Here is a 17,500-nt window from a genome sequence, read left to right on the forward strand (position 1 = left end):
AGGAGATTAGAAATGCATGGAGGAGTTACGATGAGCACCTGCTAAATGAGGAGTTCCCTTGGAATATGGATTATCTCTGGAGGCAGTAGAACCGGTGCAGGGCCCACCACCTGAGATAAGGAATGAATGGGTGAAGAAAGCCAACGATAAAATGAAGAATGATAAAGCAGCGAGCAGCACTGGTATTGTTGCAGAGATGCTGAAGGCATCTGGTGATATCGGAGTGATTTTAATCACTAAATTGGGAAATGCAATTATAAGGGAGACATCTATCCCAGATAATTGGTTGAAGAGTGTAATGGTGAATATTTATAAAGGGAAGGGGGGGATGCCTTTGTTCAGCGCAACTATAGGGGTCTGAAGTTGCTGGACCATGGAATGGAAGCGATAGAGAGAGTCATGGATAAACTGATAAGACAGAGTGTTAATATACATGAAATGGAATTTGGTTTCATGCCAGGAAGGGGCACAATGGAGGCAATGTTTGTAGTTGGGCAATTACAGGAAAAATATCTGGGGAAGAAGAAACAACTGTAATTTATATTTGTGGATTTGGAGGTGTTCGAGCGGGTGCCTCAGGAAGTGGTGCAATGGTCCATGAAAAAGTTACGGGTGGAGGATTGGGTAGTTAGGGTTGTCATGGTAATGCATGATGGCCCAAAAACCTCTGTGAGGGTAAATGGAGTACAGAGTGGGGATTTTGAAGTGAAAGTGGGTGTTCATCAGGGGTCACCCTTAAGCCCATCCTGTTCATCATGGTTCTTGAGGCTATATCACAGGAATTTACAGGAGGCTCACCTTGGGAACTCCTGTATACTGATGACCTAGTGCTGATAGCTGACAGTGAGGAAGAGGTAATGAGTAAATATACAGTATGGAAGGAGGGTATGGAGGCCAGAGGACTGAAAGTGAATATAGGGAAAACAAAACTCCTGATTAAGTGGTGCGGGAGAAGGAAGTGTGGAAAAAAAGAGGGAGGTGGCCCTGTGCTGTCTGTAGAAAAGGTGTCGGTAGCAATTCAATATTGTGCAGATCCTGCAACTGCTGGGCGCACAAGAGGTGTCCTGGCATCAGGGGTAGACTGCAAGTGGTATCTGACTTCAAATGTGCTGTTTGAGCAGACAAACAAGTGACTCAAGTTAGAGCGGAAAGGTTAGTTTATGGGAATATATCTTTGGAATGTGTCGAGAAATTGTGTTACCTTGGTGATTTGATCGGAGCAAGCGGTGGTGTAGAGGCAGCAGTGAATGCAAGAATTAGAAGTGGCTGGAGGAGGTTGGGGGAGTTGTTACCCCTACCGACATCAAAAGGGACCTCTCTCTGATTAAAGGGAAAAACTTTATGCAGCTTGCGTTAGAAGCATGATGTTGTATGGCATCGAAACATGGGTGATCAAAAAGAGGATGAACGGAGGTGTGAACGAAATGAAATGAGAATGGTGAGGTGGGTGTGTGATATGACACTTAAGGATAGGAAACCAAATGTGGAATTAAGAGATAGGTTAGGTATAGAAAGTATTCGTGAGGGTATGAGTAGGTGTAGGTTGAGATGCTTCAGACTTATGGAAAGGATGTGGGCAGGTAGTTGTGTGAAGTGGTGTGTATGTATATATATATATATATATATATATATATATATATATATATATATATATATATATATATATATATATATATGTATGTATATATATATATGTATATATATATATGTATATATATATATATATATATATATATATATATATATATATATATGTATATATATATGTATATATATATGTATATATATATATATATATATATATATATATATGTATATATATATATGTATATATATATATATATATATATATATATATATATATATATGTATATATATATATATATATATATATATATATATATATATATATATATATGTATATATATATATATATATATATATATATATATATATATATATATATATATATATATATATATATATATATATATATATATATATATATATATATATATATATATATATATATATATATATATATGAGGCCCCGCGAGGAGGAGTGATGTAAGCAACTTTTTAATGATATGATGATGATAGGCTTGGATGATAGGGTAAGGGTTAAAATAGTGCTATATGGCATTAACTCCAAAATGGCCGATGTGTCCCTTACATCGCTCCTCTTCGCGGCACCTCATATATGAATGTGAATGGAAGGCCGTCCGAGGAAAACCACGGCTTACACATGCAAGCATGGAAATGGCCGTAAAACGATGAAGATGAAGACGAAGACGAAGACGACTATTGGACCTCTCAAGGAAATCCTTGGTAGATGGAGATTTCGGTTTGATAATGAAGTTGATAAGGTAGCACAATCGCAGCTTATGGGGCAACCCATGATGTTCTATTCAACAGCCATCACTGGTTTGGTGGGATTGTGGAAAAAAATAATTGACAAGGAGGAGACGAGGCAGACAAATATCCATTACAGCCATTGGGTTACAATTGAAGGAATTAGACTTTGATGTGCTGTTTCCATTTCACTCCCTCTCTTACACTGGGCAGTGTATGGCCAGAGTTTTGGGATAATAACATCCAGCCTGGCTGCACTTGGAGAGATCTGTTGCCTGAATCTGACAAGTGTCACCAAAGATTGGCTATTTCTGTCAACATCTGACAAGGACATGCAAGTAGAATTTGCATTACAGTAATCACTCATAAAAAAGCATTTTGTGGATACAGACATTGTCTTTGCTGCACCACTTACAATTGATCTCAAAAGTCGCATCCAGTAAGTAAGTGGAGCGAAACTTTTAATCTGTTTCAAATCTGAATAGTTTATTGTGTTTCTCAGGAAATATGGACAAGATAGCATTCTTACCATTCCACAAGTGATCTAAAAAAAACTTAAAGTCCTTCCTTTTAGGTGTGGGACCTCACAATTATGAACAGGACTTCTCTCTTTGGGGACACTGTGTTTCCAAGGTTACCTCTCAACCCAGGCACAGATGGAGCATTCTCTGCTCGGTCAAATATTCCATCAGCAGGTGCACTTAATATGCAGGTATGTAACCAGGACGCAGGTGTATCTATTAATCCTAAGACCCGATGTTCATTAAGTAACCCGATGATAAATCATCTTCAAACTTTTTCATGTTATTGATTTTACTTTTGCTATGGCATCCATTCCAAGCTGCAGCCTTTCTTTCCTCTAATATCCTGTTCATAGATACATATGTCCTGTGTTCCTCACTGTCATCACAATACCCCTCAAGTTTCTGTTGTGTTCAACCACGACATCTGTATTATAGCTATTTGTAAAATATGATTTCTCATTATAATGTTCTTTGGATTTTTTGATGATTCATAGGATTGATTGAGGGATCCTTTATATATTCGACTGTAAAGTATAACTCCACATGATTATTGCCCATTGGAGTTTTAAAATCAAGAAATGATAGAAAGCACACCTGATCTCCAACGATAGCCTGATGGATGGTGTCGACACCATGGTCATTCAGCGAAAAGACAATCACTTTTCCTGTGTGGTTGAACCGTGGTGCACCTGCTACAAAGTATTCCTGCAATCTCCCAGCTTGCACAACTGCAACCGCATATCCTGCAAAGATGCAACATCATTGAGATTGCTGCAAATTATCAAAATATTTCAACCACATTATCATTTCCTCTTCTACCAACAGAACAATACGGTACTCATGAAAAAAAAAATGTTTTCCTAACTGCTCCCTAAAATGTTTCCCTTTTTTAGTCAAAGTACTGGATTCTGAGTGCTTTTGTTCCCTGCTTCTCCACTCTGTGGAACTACCTTATCATGGAGTACAGTAGCACTCCATGTGTGCTATGTAGGGTGGCACATGAAAAAATGGCTGCCCAATCAAATGTGTACAAATTATATGCATAAAAGCTACTACAGAATGAAGTAATTAGCTGATCACAAGTCTTTAAAAGCCACACTTTATATTTGCTAAATACATCGCTGAAGTACCAAATCCGGAGATCGCAATATCGCCAAATTGTACTTATTCTATCTGAATTTTCAGCAGCCAGCCCAGCACAATAATGGCTGAAGCAATTACAATGATTTTAAAGGAAGATTAGATTAGCTCGGTGAGGAAATGGAAATGGCAAATTTGGCATGCGCCAAATAAGCGCGTCGCTGCATCTACTTTCTGTCAGTACTCCAGGGGCCTCCGTATGGCCAACCTCCAGACAGATACCTGGCCCATCGCAATCTCCTTAAGATGTCGATCAACCTGCTGCAACCACGAGGCACACAGTCGTTCCATTGGCCTTCTCCACTCACGAGACTCCCTCGCTGAGAGAATCTGGTGAGCATGATCAGCGTCAGGAAATCGAGCCACATGCCCATACAGCCAACAAATCTCATTTGAGTCTCTCTCAACAACCGCTCGCTAGACACAAAGTCTGACCAGCGATAGCAAAGAATTCTCTGAAGAGACCTGGTTCCAAAGGAGTAAAGTCTTCATCTCAGATGCTTTGCCAGTGACCAAGTCTCACATCCATAGAGCAAGACTGGAAGCACCAAGGACCTGAAGACTTGGACTTTAATTCTATTGCATTGGTACCAACAGCACCACACCCCAAGATCCAATGAATCAATGACTCCCCAGGCCCAATCCAGATGCCTGATGACCTCTGGCTCACAACATGTGGAGGGAGACATGAATATCACTGACAACGTAAGTGAATCTCTCCGTGACATCAACAATCGTCACCACAACCAGGTACAGACAACATTGCAGCATCTAAGACTTGGTTTTTCAAACCCGGGGGTGCGACCCCAAGTGGGATCGCCAAGCAAATTTCGTGGGGTCGCGGGCGTCCGCTTGCAGCGAAAAAAAAATTGTCTATTTTCGATCGGTGTTCGCTTTTACGGGATGTAATATAAACGGTTCCTTCAAAGTATGGGAACCGGCGCAACATGACGCTTGGAATGGGATCCAGCCGATGCGCGGACTCGCTGAAGGGCGGTTAATTTTGGCGGGAAATTAGTGGTTTGATCCACGGCCTCTCAGACTCAGACTCTGACTCAATCATTAATGTCTACTCACTTCTCCACGTACGACTAGAGACCTTATTTGTGATGGCAGCACCGGCCACCAGCAAATCTCGAGAACGTTCTTACCAGGAGAAATTTCTGGACCTTGGATTTTACTACGTGGTGGATAAAAGTGGGGCACAGAGGCCTCAGTGTGTCATTTGTTTTGAAGTGCTTTCTACAGAGTCTATGAAACACAATAAGTTGCAGAAGCATTTGACTACAAAACATGTGCCTTATCAGGATAAGGAGAGAGCATTCTTTGAGAGGAAACTTCTTGCACTCAAGAATACGCGTCTTGACAGAGAGGGTACATGCCATCAGACCAATTCTCGGGCATTAGAGGCCTCGTATCGAGTGTCGCTCCATGTTGCCAAGACTGAAAAGCCTCACTCCATTGCAGAAGAACTCGTGCTGCCATGTGCAAAGGACATGGCATCTCTGATGGTTGGGGAGGAAGCGGCGAAGAAACTGGCAGTTGTACCTCTCTCCGACAACACTATCCAACGCAGAATTGATGATACGATTCTGGACGTAACGGCTCAGGTCGTACAGAATATATATCAAGGAATCGCCGTGGCACACCATACAGTTGGACGAGTCCACTGATATCGCATCATACGCGCAACTCATCGTCTGGGTCCGCTTCATCAAGGCTGATAACTTTGTCAATGAGCCTCTGCTCATCAAACCATTGGAGGCCACCACCAAAGGCAAGGACATTTTTGGGAAAGTAGAGCAGTTTTATTGTGACCATGATCTGGACTTTGGAAAGTTGCTCGGTACTACAACAGACGGCGCGCCAGCAATGCTAGGAGTGCGTTCTGGATTCAAGGCTAAATTGCTTGAGGAGGCTCCTCAGACCGCCATGGTACACTGCATGATTCACCGAGAAGCGCTCGCCTCTCGTACTTTGCCAGAAACCTTGAAGAGCGTGCTCTCAGAAGTCGTAAAAATGGTGAATCGCATCAAATCGAGCGCCCTCAACACTAGGTTATTCAGGCTATTCTGCCAGGAGATGGACGCCGACCATAATAATTTACTATTCTACACTGAAGTCAGATGGTTATCTCGAGGAAACCTTCTTCTGCGTGTTTACGAGCTCAGAGATGAACTGAAGGAGTTCCTACGCACACAAGGGAAAATGGCATGGGTAGCGTTGCTTGAGTCGGACTCTTGGCTGTCAGAACTGTGTTATCTCATTGACATCTTTGAACGTCTCAATGTCCTCAACCGCTCCCTCCAAGGCAAAGACGCCAACCTCATGATTTTTCACGACAAAATGAGCAAATTTCTGGCGACTCTAAAATTACTGGCAGACAAAGCAGCTGTTAAGCGCTTCAGCCTTTTCCCCCATCTGGTGGAGCATCTAACGACCTGCCAGTACGATGATATTGAGCTCGACAGTCTTTCTGGGGAGATAGCACGTCACCTTCAGTTGCTCATTGAACAGTTCGAGCACTATTTCCCTGAGCTGGATGTGCAGTCCTTTTCTGTGGTTCGGGACCCTTTCACGGCTCCACTGGACTCGATTGCTGATGAAGACGATACAGCACAGGAAGAGCTTGTACAGCTCCAGCAGGATTCAGGTGCATTCTGGTGCAAAATGCTGTCGTCGTACCCGACCCTGTCACGGCGTGCCATTAAGGTTCTCATGCCATATCCTTCATCATACTTTTGTGAGCAGTCGTTCTCCACCATAGTGGTGATGAAAACAAAGTACAGAAATCGCCTAGAAATGGAGCATGATATGATCCTGGCATTGTCATCTACTTCTCCACGAATAGAGAAGTTGGTTTCTTAAAAACAGGCTCATCCTTCTCACTGATATATCTAAATGTCATTCGGAATAAACTTCTGAAACATTCAACTGTACTATTTGGATAATGTCGGCTATTCTCCGTTTACTCGTCTATGAAAACATGACGATGGTGAATAAAGTAAACAGTAAATGTTCTTGTGTCATACGAAATCTTATCTTGTATATTATGAATTGGGTTTTGAATATTTTGGGTCGCGCGATGTAGAGAGGTTCTGAAATTGAGTCGCCACTAAACAAAGTTTGAAAACCACTGATCTAAGATGTCATTGAAAGCCTGGATCTTTATTTTGACCCAGGAAATCCATAGTCCCAGTGGCTCCAATTCCTCATTCAGTGCCCCGAGGGCCTCCACAAGGACATCCAGTGTTTCCGCAAGGATAACTGCATCATCTGCGAAATCAAAGTCAGAGATCTTGACATTCCCAAGCGATGCAAAGCAGCTTGGTCTTTCTGACATCTTCCCCAGAATCCAGTCCATGCAAGTATCGAAGAGTGTGGAGGCCAATATACACCCCTGATGAACTCCTGTAACAACTGGAAATAAGTCAGAGATGGAACCACTACACCTCACAGCACTCTCTGTACCACAGTATAGTTCAGAAATCAGAATGATCAACTTTGGTGGCACCTCGCGAAGACCGATAATCCTCCAGTAGGCATCCCGATTCACTGGATCAAATACTTTGTGGAGATCAACATAGGCTTTAAGCAGCCCCTGCCAAAACTCACATCTGCGTTTGGTCAGGACCTGGAGAGCAAGGATACAGTTAATCGTTGACTTCTTTGGTGTAAAGCCCGACTACTTCAGGCGCTGGAGCTCAAGCACATGATTGTGAATCCAGGGAGAATTATCCGAGCAAAGACCTTGACTGGCACTGAGAGCAGCCTGACCCCTCGGTAGACGTTGCAGTCCTGGCGATCACCCTTTCCTTTCTTTTCCAGAGAGGGACAATGAAGCCCCTTTTCCAGTCAGTTAGGATGATGCCTGTCCTCCAAACAGAGCACAGAACTGCATGCAACGATACCAGTACAGCATTTCCACCAGACTTAAGAAGTTCCGCATGATGCTACAGATCCCAAGCGCTTTACCCCTTTCAACTGGTTCACCACGGCCGATGTTTCCACAAATGAAGGTGGTTCACAGTTGACTGGAGGGTCAGCAATGGGGATAGTTATACCTCTGACTTCCAACTCAACAGCCAGTGTGTCAGACTGGTACAGCCGACCTTCACTTCGACTTCCTCTGTCAAGAGTCCACCACCCTCTACTCTAAAAATAGCACACCAAGGGTCAGGCTTGGAGGAACACAATGCACGAATTCCTCTGTAAGTAGACCGAGAATCACTCATCCACAAGTGATGCTATACTCCTTCACAGATTCCTTGCACATATGCCTCCTTGTCCACCCTCAGCCCATGTACAGTTTTACACCTCAGCTTCCTGTATGGCTCTGGTCTGCCATTAAGCTTGGCCCTGCGACTCTGGTCAATGGCATTCAGTGTCCGCTGTTTTTTGTATACATTGTCGAGGCTTGTATGAGAGCTAACACACAACACACAGCAAGGGGGGCATGAGACAAGAGGGGTGGGAGTGGGAAGGACAAAACAGTGGGGAACAGAAACATGAGGACATCTGTGGAAGGGAGAGGGATGGGGCGGGGAACACGGGGTATACAAGATGGACATTACAGGGACTTTCAGGAAGGAAAGCAGGGAATTTTAAGGAGGTGGTTTAGGGTGGATTAACGGGGGTAGAAAAGATTGAGGATTTGGATGGGGGATGATAAGAGGTGGTGGTGAACAGCTGTTTTGAAGGCCTGGAGGGAAGAATGGGATTGAACAGAGTGAGGGAGTTTATTCCAAAGGCGGTGAAAAAAAAGAGGAATGAAAGAGTGAAGGTGAGCAGTGATTCGTGATTTTGGTAGTTTTACCAGAAGGGGGTTGTTGGCGGACCTTGATTGCCCGGTGGAAATATGGTGGCGACAAATCGCAGAAACAGCGGGGGGGGGGGGGAGGCGAGACCAGAGAGGAGATGGTAGAAGACAGAAAGACCACCGACCTGCCTGTGGTGAGAGAATGAGAGGCCCAAAGACTCAGCCTCATCGCGGGAGATGCCAATGATCCGAAATGCCTTGGTTTCCACAGCGTGAAGCCAAGAAAGGTGAGAGGCAGGAGCACCAGCAAAGACAGGAGAGCAGTACTCCATCAGGCTGCGGACGAAAGCTTTGTATGTGGTCAGGAGCTCAGGTGAGCAGAGGAAGGACTTTGCACGACGGAGGATTCCCAGTCGGCAACTGGCTTTGGAGGCCAGGTTGGAAATGTGGCTTTCCCAGGAAAGATCATGGCAGATAGTGAGACCCAGAAGCTTGAATGAAAGGACTTCTTCCAGAGGATTGTTGAGAAAGTAGATGGGGGGTGGGGGGGGGGGTTCCAAACGGTCTTTTCGGAGAGACAAAGTGAGAGTGTGAGATTTGTCCAGATTGAAAGACACGTTCCATGTGTTGGACTAGTTTGTGATTTTACCCAGATTTGCAGTGAGTGAAAAAGCTTCAGCTTGGTGGACTGATGGATGACAGATGGTACGGCAGAGGGTGGAGTCATCAGCAAAGCGATAAAGAGGATTTTCCAGAGTCGGAGAGATCGTTGATGAAAACCAGAAAAAGAACAGGGCCCAGAACGCTGCCTTGAGGAACTCCAGCCTGGACAGGAAGAGGTGATGAAAGAACTCCATTTAGGGCCACACATTGACTGTAGCAGGAGAGGAAGTCTGTGAGCCATGAGTGGAGATGGCCTTGAATACCAGAGGAAGAGAGTTTGGTGAGCAGGGCAGGGTGCCAGACTGTCAAAAGCACGTGATATGTCTCGGGATATGGCTCTGATTTCATGTCTGGCATTGAGGACCTCCATCCATTGTTGGGAGAGCAGAGGCAGCATATCCAGGGTAGAGTGACCTGGTCTGAAACTAAATTGATTATCAGAAATCAGGCCATTGGAGAAGAGGAAGGATTTAATGTGTGAAAGACAATGTTTGCCCCTTGGAAGACGAAGTTCCTCTTCACCTGACGGTGGGTTTCAAGACATCTGCCGGTAAAATCAAGGCAACTGTATCTTTGGTATTGCACCCATACCATAACAAAAAACGTTTCTTAAAATAAATTGGATGAAATAAAAACAATCTAACCATCATACACCACAAACTGTTGAACGCAATTAAAGCATGTGCAGCTCACTTCCTGTCACAAAATGTCTGCCATGGATTGCATGGACTCGTGGATTGTAAGGTGAGTTGCAAGGCGATGTGGATTGCAAGGTACTAAAAAATGCATAATTTGCCAAGAAAAAAGGCAAAGAATAAACATATATGTATATTGTTGTAGTTTCTCACCACTCCGGCGTGCGAGCGACCGCTTTTAACCAATCTCAGCCGCGCGCCCACCGGACGTGGTAAACCCAGTCGCAGCTTTCGGATCAATGCCGAAATCCAGCTACGGGTTTGTTTTTAATCACACCGTAAATCAGCCAACTTCTGTCCACGCACGACAGGGTCCGATCGCTGAATTGTCGATATACCTAAGGATGCGCGGAGAGAGAAATGCCGGGGATTTACACCTCGACGGGACTCGTACGGATACGAGCCGTTGTATGCAGCTCGCACTGTTTGCGATTTGCCGAGCGGTTGTACATCGCCAAGCCCCGCCGGATCCGATTACTTTATCGGCAATTAAAAGCCAGCTAATATTCCGTACGTAATAATGGCAGTCAATGACAGGAAAGGACGCAATGAACAGGTGAACATTTAAACAAGGACATTTATTTCACACACAGGCACATATGCAATCAAGGCAATTAATGCAATGGGGGTAAGGGACAGGACACGAGTAACAAAGCCTACAGCTGTTTGTCTATTTATTACGTACACTTATAACAATTCTACTTGAGGACACGGCACCACAACTTTCATACAAAGAAAAACCCCAGGAAAGGAAAGGGCAGACTCGACTCGTAGGCCTTTATGTTCGTGGAACTGTGAAGACCGCAAGAGCTCCACGAGACTGTGCTGGTTACCTGCCACCCTCGTGGTGACGCGCTGGCTGGCGACCTCTCTCCGGCTTTTTCCACCTTCCCGCAGTTCTGCACGGCCCTGCAGGCTTAGCTGCGCTCCAAGCTTCGCTGCGCTCTGACTGCCCTCCACTGGACTCGAACCTTGTGGTGTTCTCCCGACTGCAGCTCGACTCCGCTTCCAGTCTTCAGACGAACTCTACGGCGAACCCAGACCGACTCCAGGCAAAACTACAGGAAACCTCTCCAGGCAAGAAGAACTGAAACTCGGCAAGAACTGACTCGCTTGGCGTTCCAGCGCGCCTTTTTATGGGGTCCGGGGAGGTGAGTTTGATCCCCCACCTTCGACCTTTCACCCCCCGCTGGCTCCGCCTCTTTTGGTATTTTGATCCGATCTCGTCGCGAAACGCGGAGAGAGCGGACGCGGTAGAAATCATCAGCTGGGGAAAGTGGACGTTGTAGAAATCATCAGCCGTGGAAAGCGGACTTTGTAGAAATCGTCAGCCGTGGAAAGCGGACGTTGTAGAAATCATCAACCATGGAAAGCAGACGTAGAAATCATCAGCTGTGGAAAACGGACGTTGTAGAAATCATCAGCTGTGGAAAACGGACGTTGTAGAAATCATCAGCTCCCGCGTCTGTCGGCGGCGATGCCGCTCGTCCATGGGATTCGCCGTGGCTGGTGAAAAGATGGCGGCATTTGTGGAGATGAAGGTGAGGCGATGTTGTGGTTGCTCTGTGGTGGGGATGGTGTGGTTGTTGAGATGTGGTTGTTGAAGTAGTGGTTGTTCCAAAATAAAGATAGCAAAAGAATAATGGCCGACTCAACGATCACAGCCCGGTTACACAAATAAATCCCTTTAGACATCGGTGGGGAAATCTAATCTGAACACATACTTATCGACATAACTGATCTCTGGGAAACCTGAATGGTGTTCTGTGAATTTCCACAACCGTAACAATATTAAAAACAAAGAAAGAACGAATGCAGCCTCTTGTACAAAGGTAGGGATGACTCAGAACGAGGCAGCAACCTGGGTATCCTCCCTCCTGCACTTATTATAACTTTAACCCGAGAAAAAAATATTACCCCCGGTTGGGGGAGACGGTCATCTCTGAAGCTCTGTAGATGTGGATCTCTGATCAGCATAGAATGGCTTTGATGTCGTTTTGTCTTTTGGTTCCACGTACAGACGAAAGCCCGGGAGTAAAAAGGATAGAAAACCTCAGAAATCAAACTACATTTCTGAGTTATCCAGAGATAGATTTTGAAAATGGTTGATTTGGAACATTTATGATCAATGTGTCTTCAAAAGGATAGAAACCGGACCTCAGATAGAAACCGCACGTGCGTGCGTGTGTGTGTGTGCGCGTGAACACAATCATTCTTCTGTAACAAACTTCCAATATATACTTTCATACATTACTTACCCCGACATGTTTAGTACAATGTAATGGTGATGCAACAACATATCCGATGCATCTACATTTGCCTGCAGTATCTTCTGTCTCACTGATATTATTCAATGCACATTTTAATTGGAATATTATACACGCATGAACCAAAGTACTTCAGCGCTTGATTTCTACATGACAATTGAATCACAATTTTCCACATGATATCCAAACATATTTCCCTCTCCCAACCCTCCCCCCCCCCCCAAAAAAAAAAAACAGAAACAAGTCAGAAAATAGCATTAAAAAAAACAACCAAACAAGGTGGGAAGGGATGACACCGCAAATTGAACACCACAATCCTTTCACAGATTTCCATGATGACATATTTTGACATTTTTGCCATAGGTGATAAGAGAAACAATAAAGCCTGGAGTTGGCTTAACGGTTAAGGTGGCTAGCTTAAGATCTTTGGGTCGGGTTTGAGCCCTTGTCGTGCCGTTAACACCAGGTGGGTTGACTCATCATGTCATCCTTCCGAGGTCGGAAAAAAAATGAGTATCAGCGAGCTGGGAACAGGGGGAACTGCATCAGCAGCACAGCCATGCTCCCAGAAATGATACAACCAGCAACCACAGGCTGCATTCATAATAATAATAATAATAATAATAATAACAACAATAGTAACAATTGCATGAAGATGTCTATGTGGGAGGTAGTTGTGGATTTGTCGTGTGGGTTGGTGTAATTGTGTATTTAATTTGTTGTGGAATTGAGGGGGAAAATGTCAAGATGTGATGATGGCAATCCGTAAAAGGAATGTGTTGTCGTATTGTTATTCCTACTTTGTTTGGTTGTCTTGTTGAAATTCCATCCCGGCATGTTTTTATCTTTCCAAAACGAAGTTTTTGCAAGATATGTTAGTCAGCTTGTATGTTTTTTTTTGTCTGTAATCACGTATAAAAAATTCTGCAGAGCACAGTTATCATTGGAAATTTTTGTAACTTCGCATATCAGAGGCCTATAGAGGTCCCTTTCAGCGCATACAATTTTGAAGGTCAAGGTCAAAGGTCAAGGTCACTTTGTCGCAAATCAGGGGAGTCGACGAAACCCTTATTTTTTGAGTAATTTTGATCAGATCGTCTTCAAACTTCATGGGAATATAGTTCATGGTCTGGCGCTCAGCTGATTAATTTTTCGTGGCGATTGGCATTGACCTTCATGGTTACCGCCTAAGGTCAAACATATTTGACCCCAAGGTCAAATTTTCAAGTTTTAGGAACCATATCGTGTAGTACCTCAAATTGAACACCTCAATGAGTGCTTTCTAGATATGTCAAGCTCGAGACATTATGACGTCATTTGGTGACGTTATGAGGCAAACGCATATTTTTCATAGTTACTCTATAGAACGATTCTCATCGGAATCTCTCGTAGGCAGATATTCCTCAAGGAGTCGCTCCTGGTGGATAGCAGCTCTGTTCACCTCAGTGTGACCTTAAAGAAGTCACACGTGGTCACCTTTTGGCAAGATACGGGTTACCCTGCGGGTGACATTGGTTTATTTTTTTTTTCCTGACTTGTAGAGGATAGTGTAATGCACGATTCCCTCCAGTGCTTCAAGCAGGTGGTGCACCCCAATCTCATGCCATTCCCAACCCTTCCCCACAATAATTATTAGCCCCATTAATCCTTCCTAACTCAAATCTCTTACTTGAAGATTGCAGTGTTTCCTTCCCTCTTGGTCTCTCCTATTTTTCCTGTTCGTTCACTCCTTGCTTATTTTGTCCAAGAATTGCCCCGCTGTCCTACTGTCAGTTCATGTACCCTCCGTTACATTTCTCTTCCATGAGCTTAATCTTGTAAATAAAAAATATATATTATTGGAGAACATTAAGGCCCCTAGTCATTTAGAATGGATTGTGATTCATCTTAATTATGATAATGAAAAAGATTGTGGAAAAAATTTGTTCAGACTCTAATCACATAAATCCTCATTAAATTTTCAAATATGTATGTGAGTATGCTTGTTAATAGATGCCAACATAAAAAAATTACGTTCTCTCAACTTCTTTTCAAACCCTCAAACTCCCCTCTCTCCCACCCCCATTTCACATAGCTGAGCAATCTGTAGGGGGTGAATGAGGATTGAGTGAGTCCTCAATGTAGACCAAATCACATGAGTGCATCATATGGTGACCATGATACTCACAAGAAGCATCTGGAAGCTATCCCATCTGGGGGTAACCAGGAAAAGTGCATCAATTAAGCTCTTTTGGTTTTGTCTGCTGCCTGAGACTCTCAGGAGGTCCACGGGTTGAATTAATACTTGATACTGTACTACTGGACTGTTCTATCTTGTTTAAAAAATAAAATAATTAAATAAAAATCAGTGGAGTATGACCTGGATGACGTATCGTACAAATGAAAAATAAATAAAAAAATAAAAAAATAAATAAAGGCATTATTCAAATACACTCATTCAAGAAGGATCCTTCCAAAATGCCACAACAAATGACAGCAACAAAGATATCCCACCCAAGTAGGCTGCGTGGTTTTTAAGCTCATCCGGTATCTCGCTGTCAAATGCGGAGCGAGATGGCACCATAACGTGATTACCACGCTGTCGCACCACCGTGCCCATCCAATCGTATGCTCCAACCGCTCCCAGAAGAACACCATTATTCTAATGGAAAACAGAATAACACTCGTTTTAACATGGACATAAGATGGCAGTTCTCATGTGAAAAGGATGATGTATGTATCAAGTCTGAATGAAAAACAAGTGAAACTTTGACCAGATGTCCCCTCCACTGGGCAAACCGAAGCAGCCTCAACTCCCTAACCATCACCTTCGTTTTAGGCTGCATGCAATGGTGTTGCTATTCTCTCGGTTTCATCCCCTGGCTATTTTTTCCAGCCCAACTCCAGGCCATCGAATTGGTGCTTCGCAGGCAGTTGTAGTATTACAAAGTGTGTCGTCCCTCAGATGGATGTAACGCCAGGTGTAATGCCTGGTAGCATTAATCAGTGGACATTAAAGATTCCATTGTGGCTTTCGATGAAGAGTATAGGCAAGTTATCGCCAGTATTCTGAACAAATTTCAGGTCCTAGCTTGAATTTAGCACTCAGAAAAGAGGACTGGAGAGCATCAGGAAAAGGATTTTTTCATTAAATATCATGGTGAGGTCATGGTATCAAAGCTAGCAATGTCCATTAAGACGTGCAATATTTGGATGACGATTATATTGTGCTGAATCGTCAGATGGTATTTGAGGTTGGGATCTGTTAGTTTGGTTTGTCACCTTTCCCAATTGTGAAAATTACATTCTATATCAGTGTTCTGCAGAAATGGAGTTGTTGACTCTAAAAGTATCATAAAACTGAAATATGAATCAGATATCAGAAATAATGGGTTTGATTCCACCAACTGCGATTCGTATGTACGTATGATACCTCACCAACCACACATTCCTTTCCCAAAGCGTACAGGAGCATGAGTCATGCTAAACTGCCCTGCTCTTCCTATTCCTCCTCCATCTCTTCCATCTCTCAGTGTTCACAACGTGCCAATGGCTGTAAACCCCAAAGAATTCTGCCCACCTTCACTGAGCATCCTGAAAATCCAACTTGAGACATCTCCATATCAAAAGAAGCCTCGTTTACACTGACTGATCCTGTAAATACAAAAACAATGACAGAATACATCATCTCATTACACCTGGAACGTGATACACCTTAAATATGCTGTACTAGCAAGGTTGCTGTGTTTCAACAAAGGTAGCACAATGTAAAATAAAATCGACTCATTGGTTCCAATGTTCTAACATTTCAATCTATATATTACTAAAACTCTCATCTTGTGTATATATATATATATATATATATATATATATATATATATATATATATATATATATATATATATATATATATATATATATATATATATATGTTCCCGAAATACAGCCAAAACGGTACACGATAGCACAAAAATTTTAGGGCCACCTTACTCACCATTCGCCTGCAGTGTGCAGTATCAAGGTTCGTTAAAATTGGGCAAAGAAAAAAATGATTAAAAAAAACAATTCCCGATTCAGTCAAGTACTCTTCGGGAGAATTTGATCAATGCAAACAACCTCAGTGGGATAGTTCGCTGGAGCTATATATATATAATTTTTTTTTTCTTGAAATGATTTTTTTTTTCATCAACCGCGGTCACAACAGGAACCCAATGGGTTCACAGGTCATCTAGTTTGATATAAAAGTTGGCAATATCTTTGTAGATTCTGTACAAGAAAGGGCATTAAAAACAACTCCATCCCAAAGCAGCCATTTCCCTCAGTCATCCACTCAAGGGTCTGTTCCTGGATTTGTTTCTTCAGCTTGAGGTGTGAATATGACAGGATGCACCTGAATGGTATTGCTGTCAACAATGGCATATCTTGCAACTTCGAATGACAATGGGGTTACAGTGGAGCTACAATTGATCTGAGAATCTACCGACGTATTTCTGGACACGTATATTCTCCCCTCAAAAAAATGCCATTTTCAGTAGGAAACAGGCATGGCATCATCATTATCTTTTGCTTTATGTTGTATCTTACACCAAGATGAGTCACTCATTACTTAACAAAGAAGATAGAAAAATGGAGGGGAAAAAATACAAATACAATAAATTCGAGAGAATGGGAAAGGGTTGTAGGAATCGGAAGAGTGGAGTGGGAATCAAGTAAGAAGTTGGGAAGATAGAAGTCGGCAAGGTTCCAATGCAATTTGGAAGCAGAGAATGATTCAAAATGATGGAAGGAGAGTGGCAGCAAGTTCCAGACGGTGTGAATTGGGAGAATGTGCAGAAAAGACAACCGGCAATGCATGTGTGGAACGAGTTGGTGATGGAACAAGAACGAGATAATAAGAGTTGGTTTGAAAGGGAGAACATTGGATGTAATTTTGAATGATAAGTAGGAATAAGAAACAGGATCTGACAATTTATAGGAAAGAGAGGAGTCAAGGGTGGACCTAAGGTCTTATAAGAATGATGAGAGGGCAGGAACATTGATGAGAAAGATCACAGAGCATGAGAGCGCAGATAGTAATAATGAATATGAAAACGACTTGAGAACAGAACCAATCATGTTGGA

General features: G+C 43.0%; 1 protein-coding gene across 1 annotated transcript in view; it reads right to left on the minus strand.

The window, feature by feature from the left end:
• Nucleotides 1-17,500, minus strand: part of LOC147015039 (integrin alpha-11-like) — a 181,195-nt gene that overhangs the window by 21,792 nt on the left and 141,903 nt on the right. The window contains exons 10-12 of the mRNA XM_085849388.1: nt 15,960-16,033; nt 14,894-15,041; nt 3,471-3,619 (exon numbers count right to left, since the gene is read on the minus strand). Coding sequence (XP_085705514.1) covers nt 3,471-3,619; nt 14,894-15,041; nt 15,960-16,033 — 371 coding nt within the window. The remainder of the gene's footprint in view (nt 1-3,470; nt 3,620-14,893; nt 15,042-15,959; nt 16,034-17,500) is intronic.

The sequence above is a fragment of the Eptatretus burgeri genome, chromosome 12 (genome assembly GCF_056783735.1).
Source record: "Eptatretus burgeri isolate ZD-2024b chromosome 12, Ebu_testis_v1, whole genome shotgun sequence".
In the NCBI taxonomy this organism is placed as follows: domain Eukaryota; kingdom Metazoa; phylum Chordata; class Myxini; order Myxiniformes; family Myxinidae; genus Eptatretus; species Eptatretus burgeri.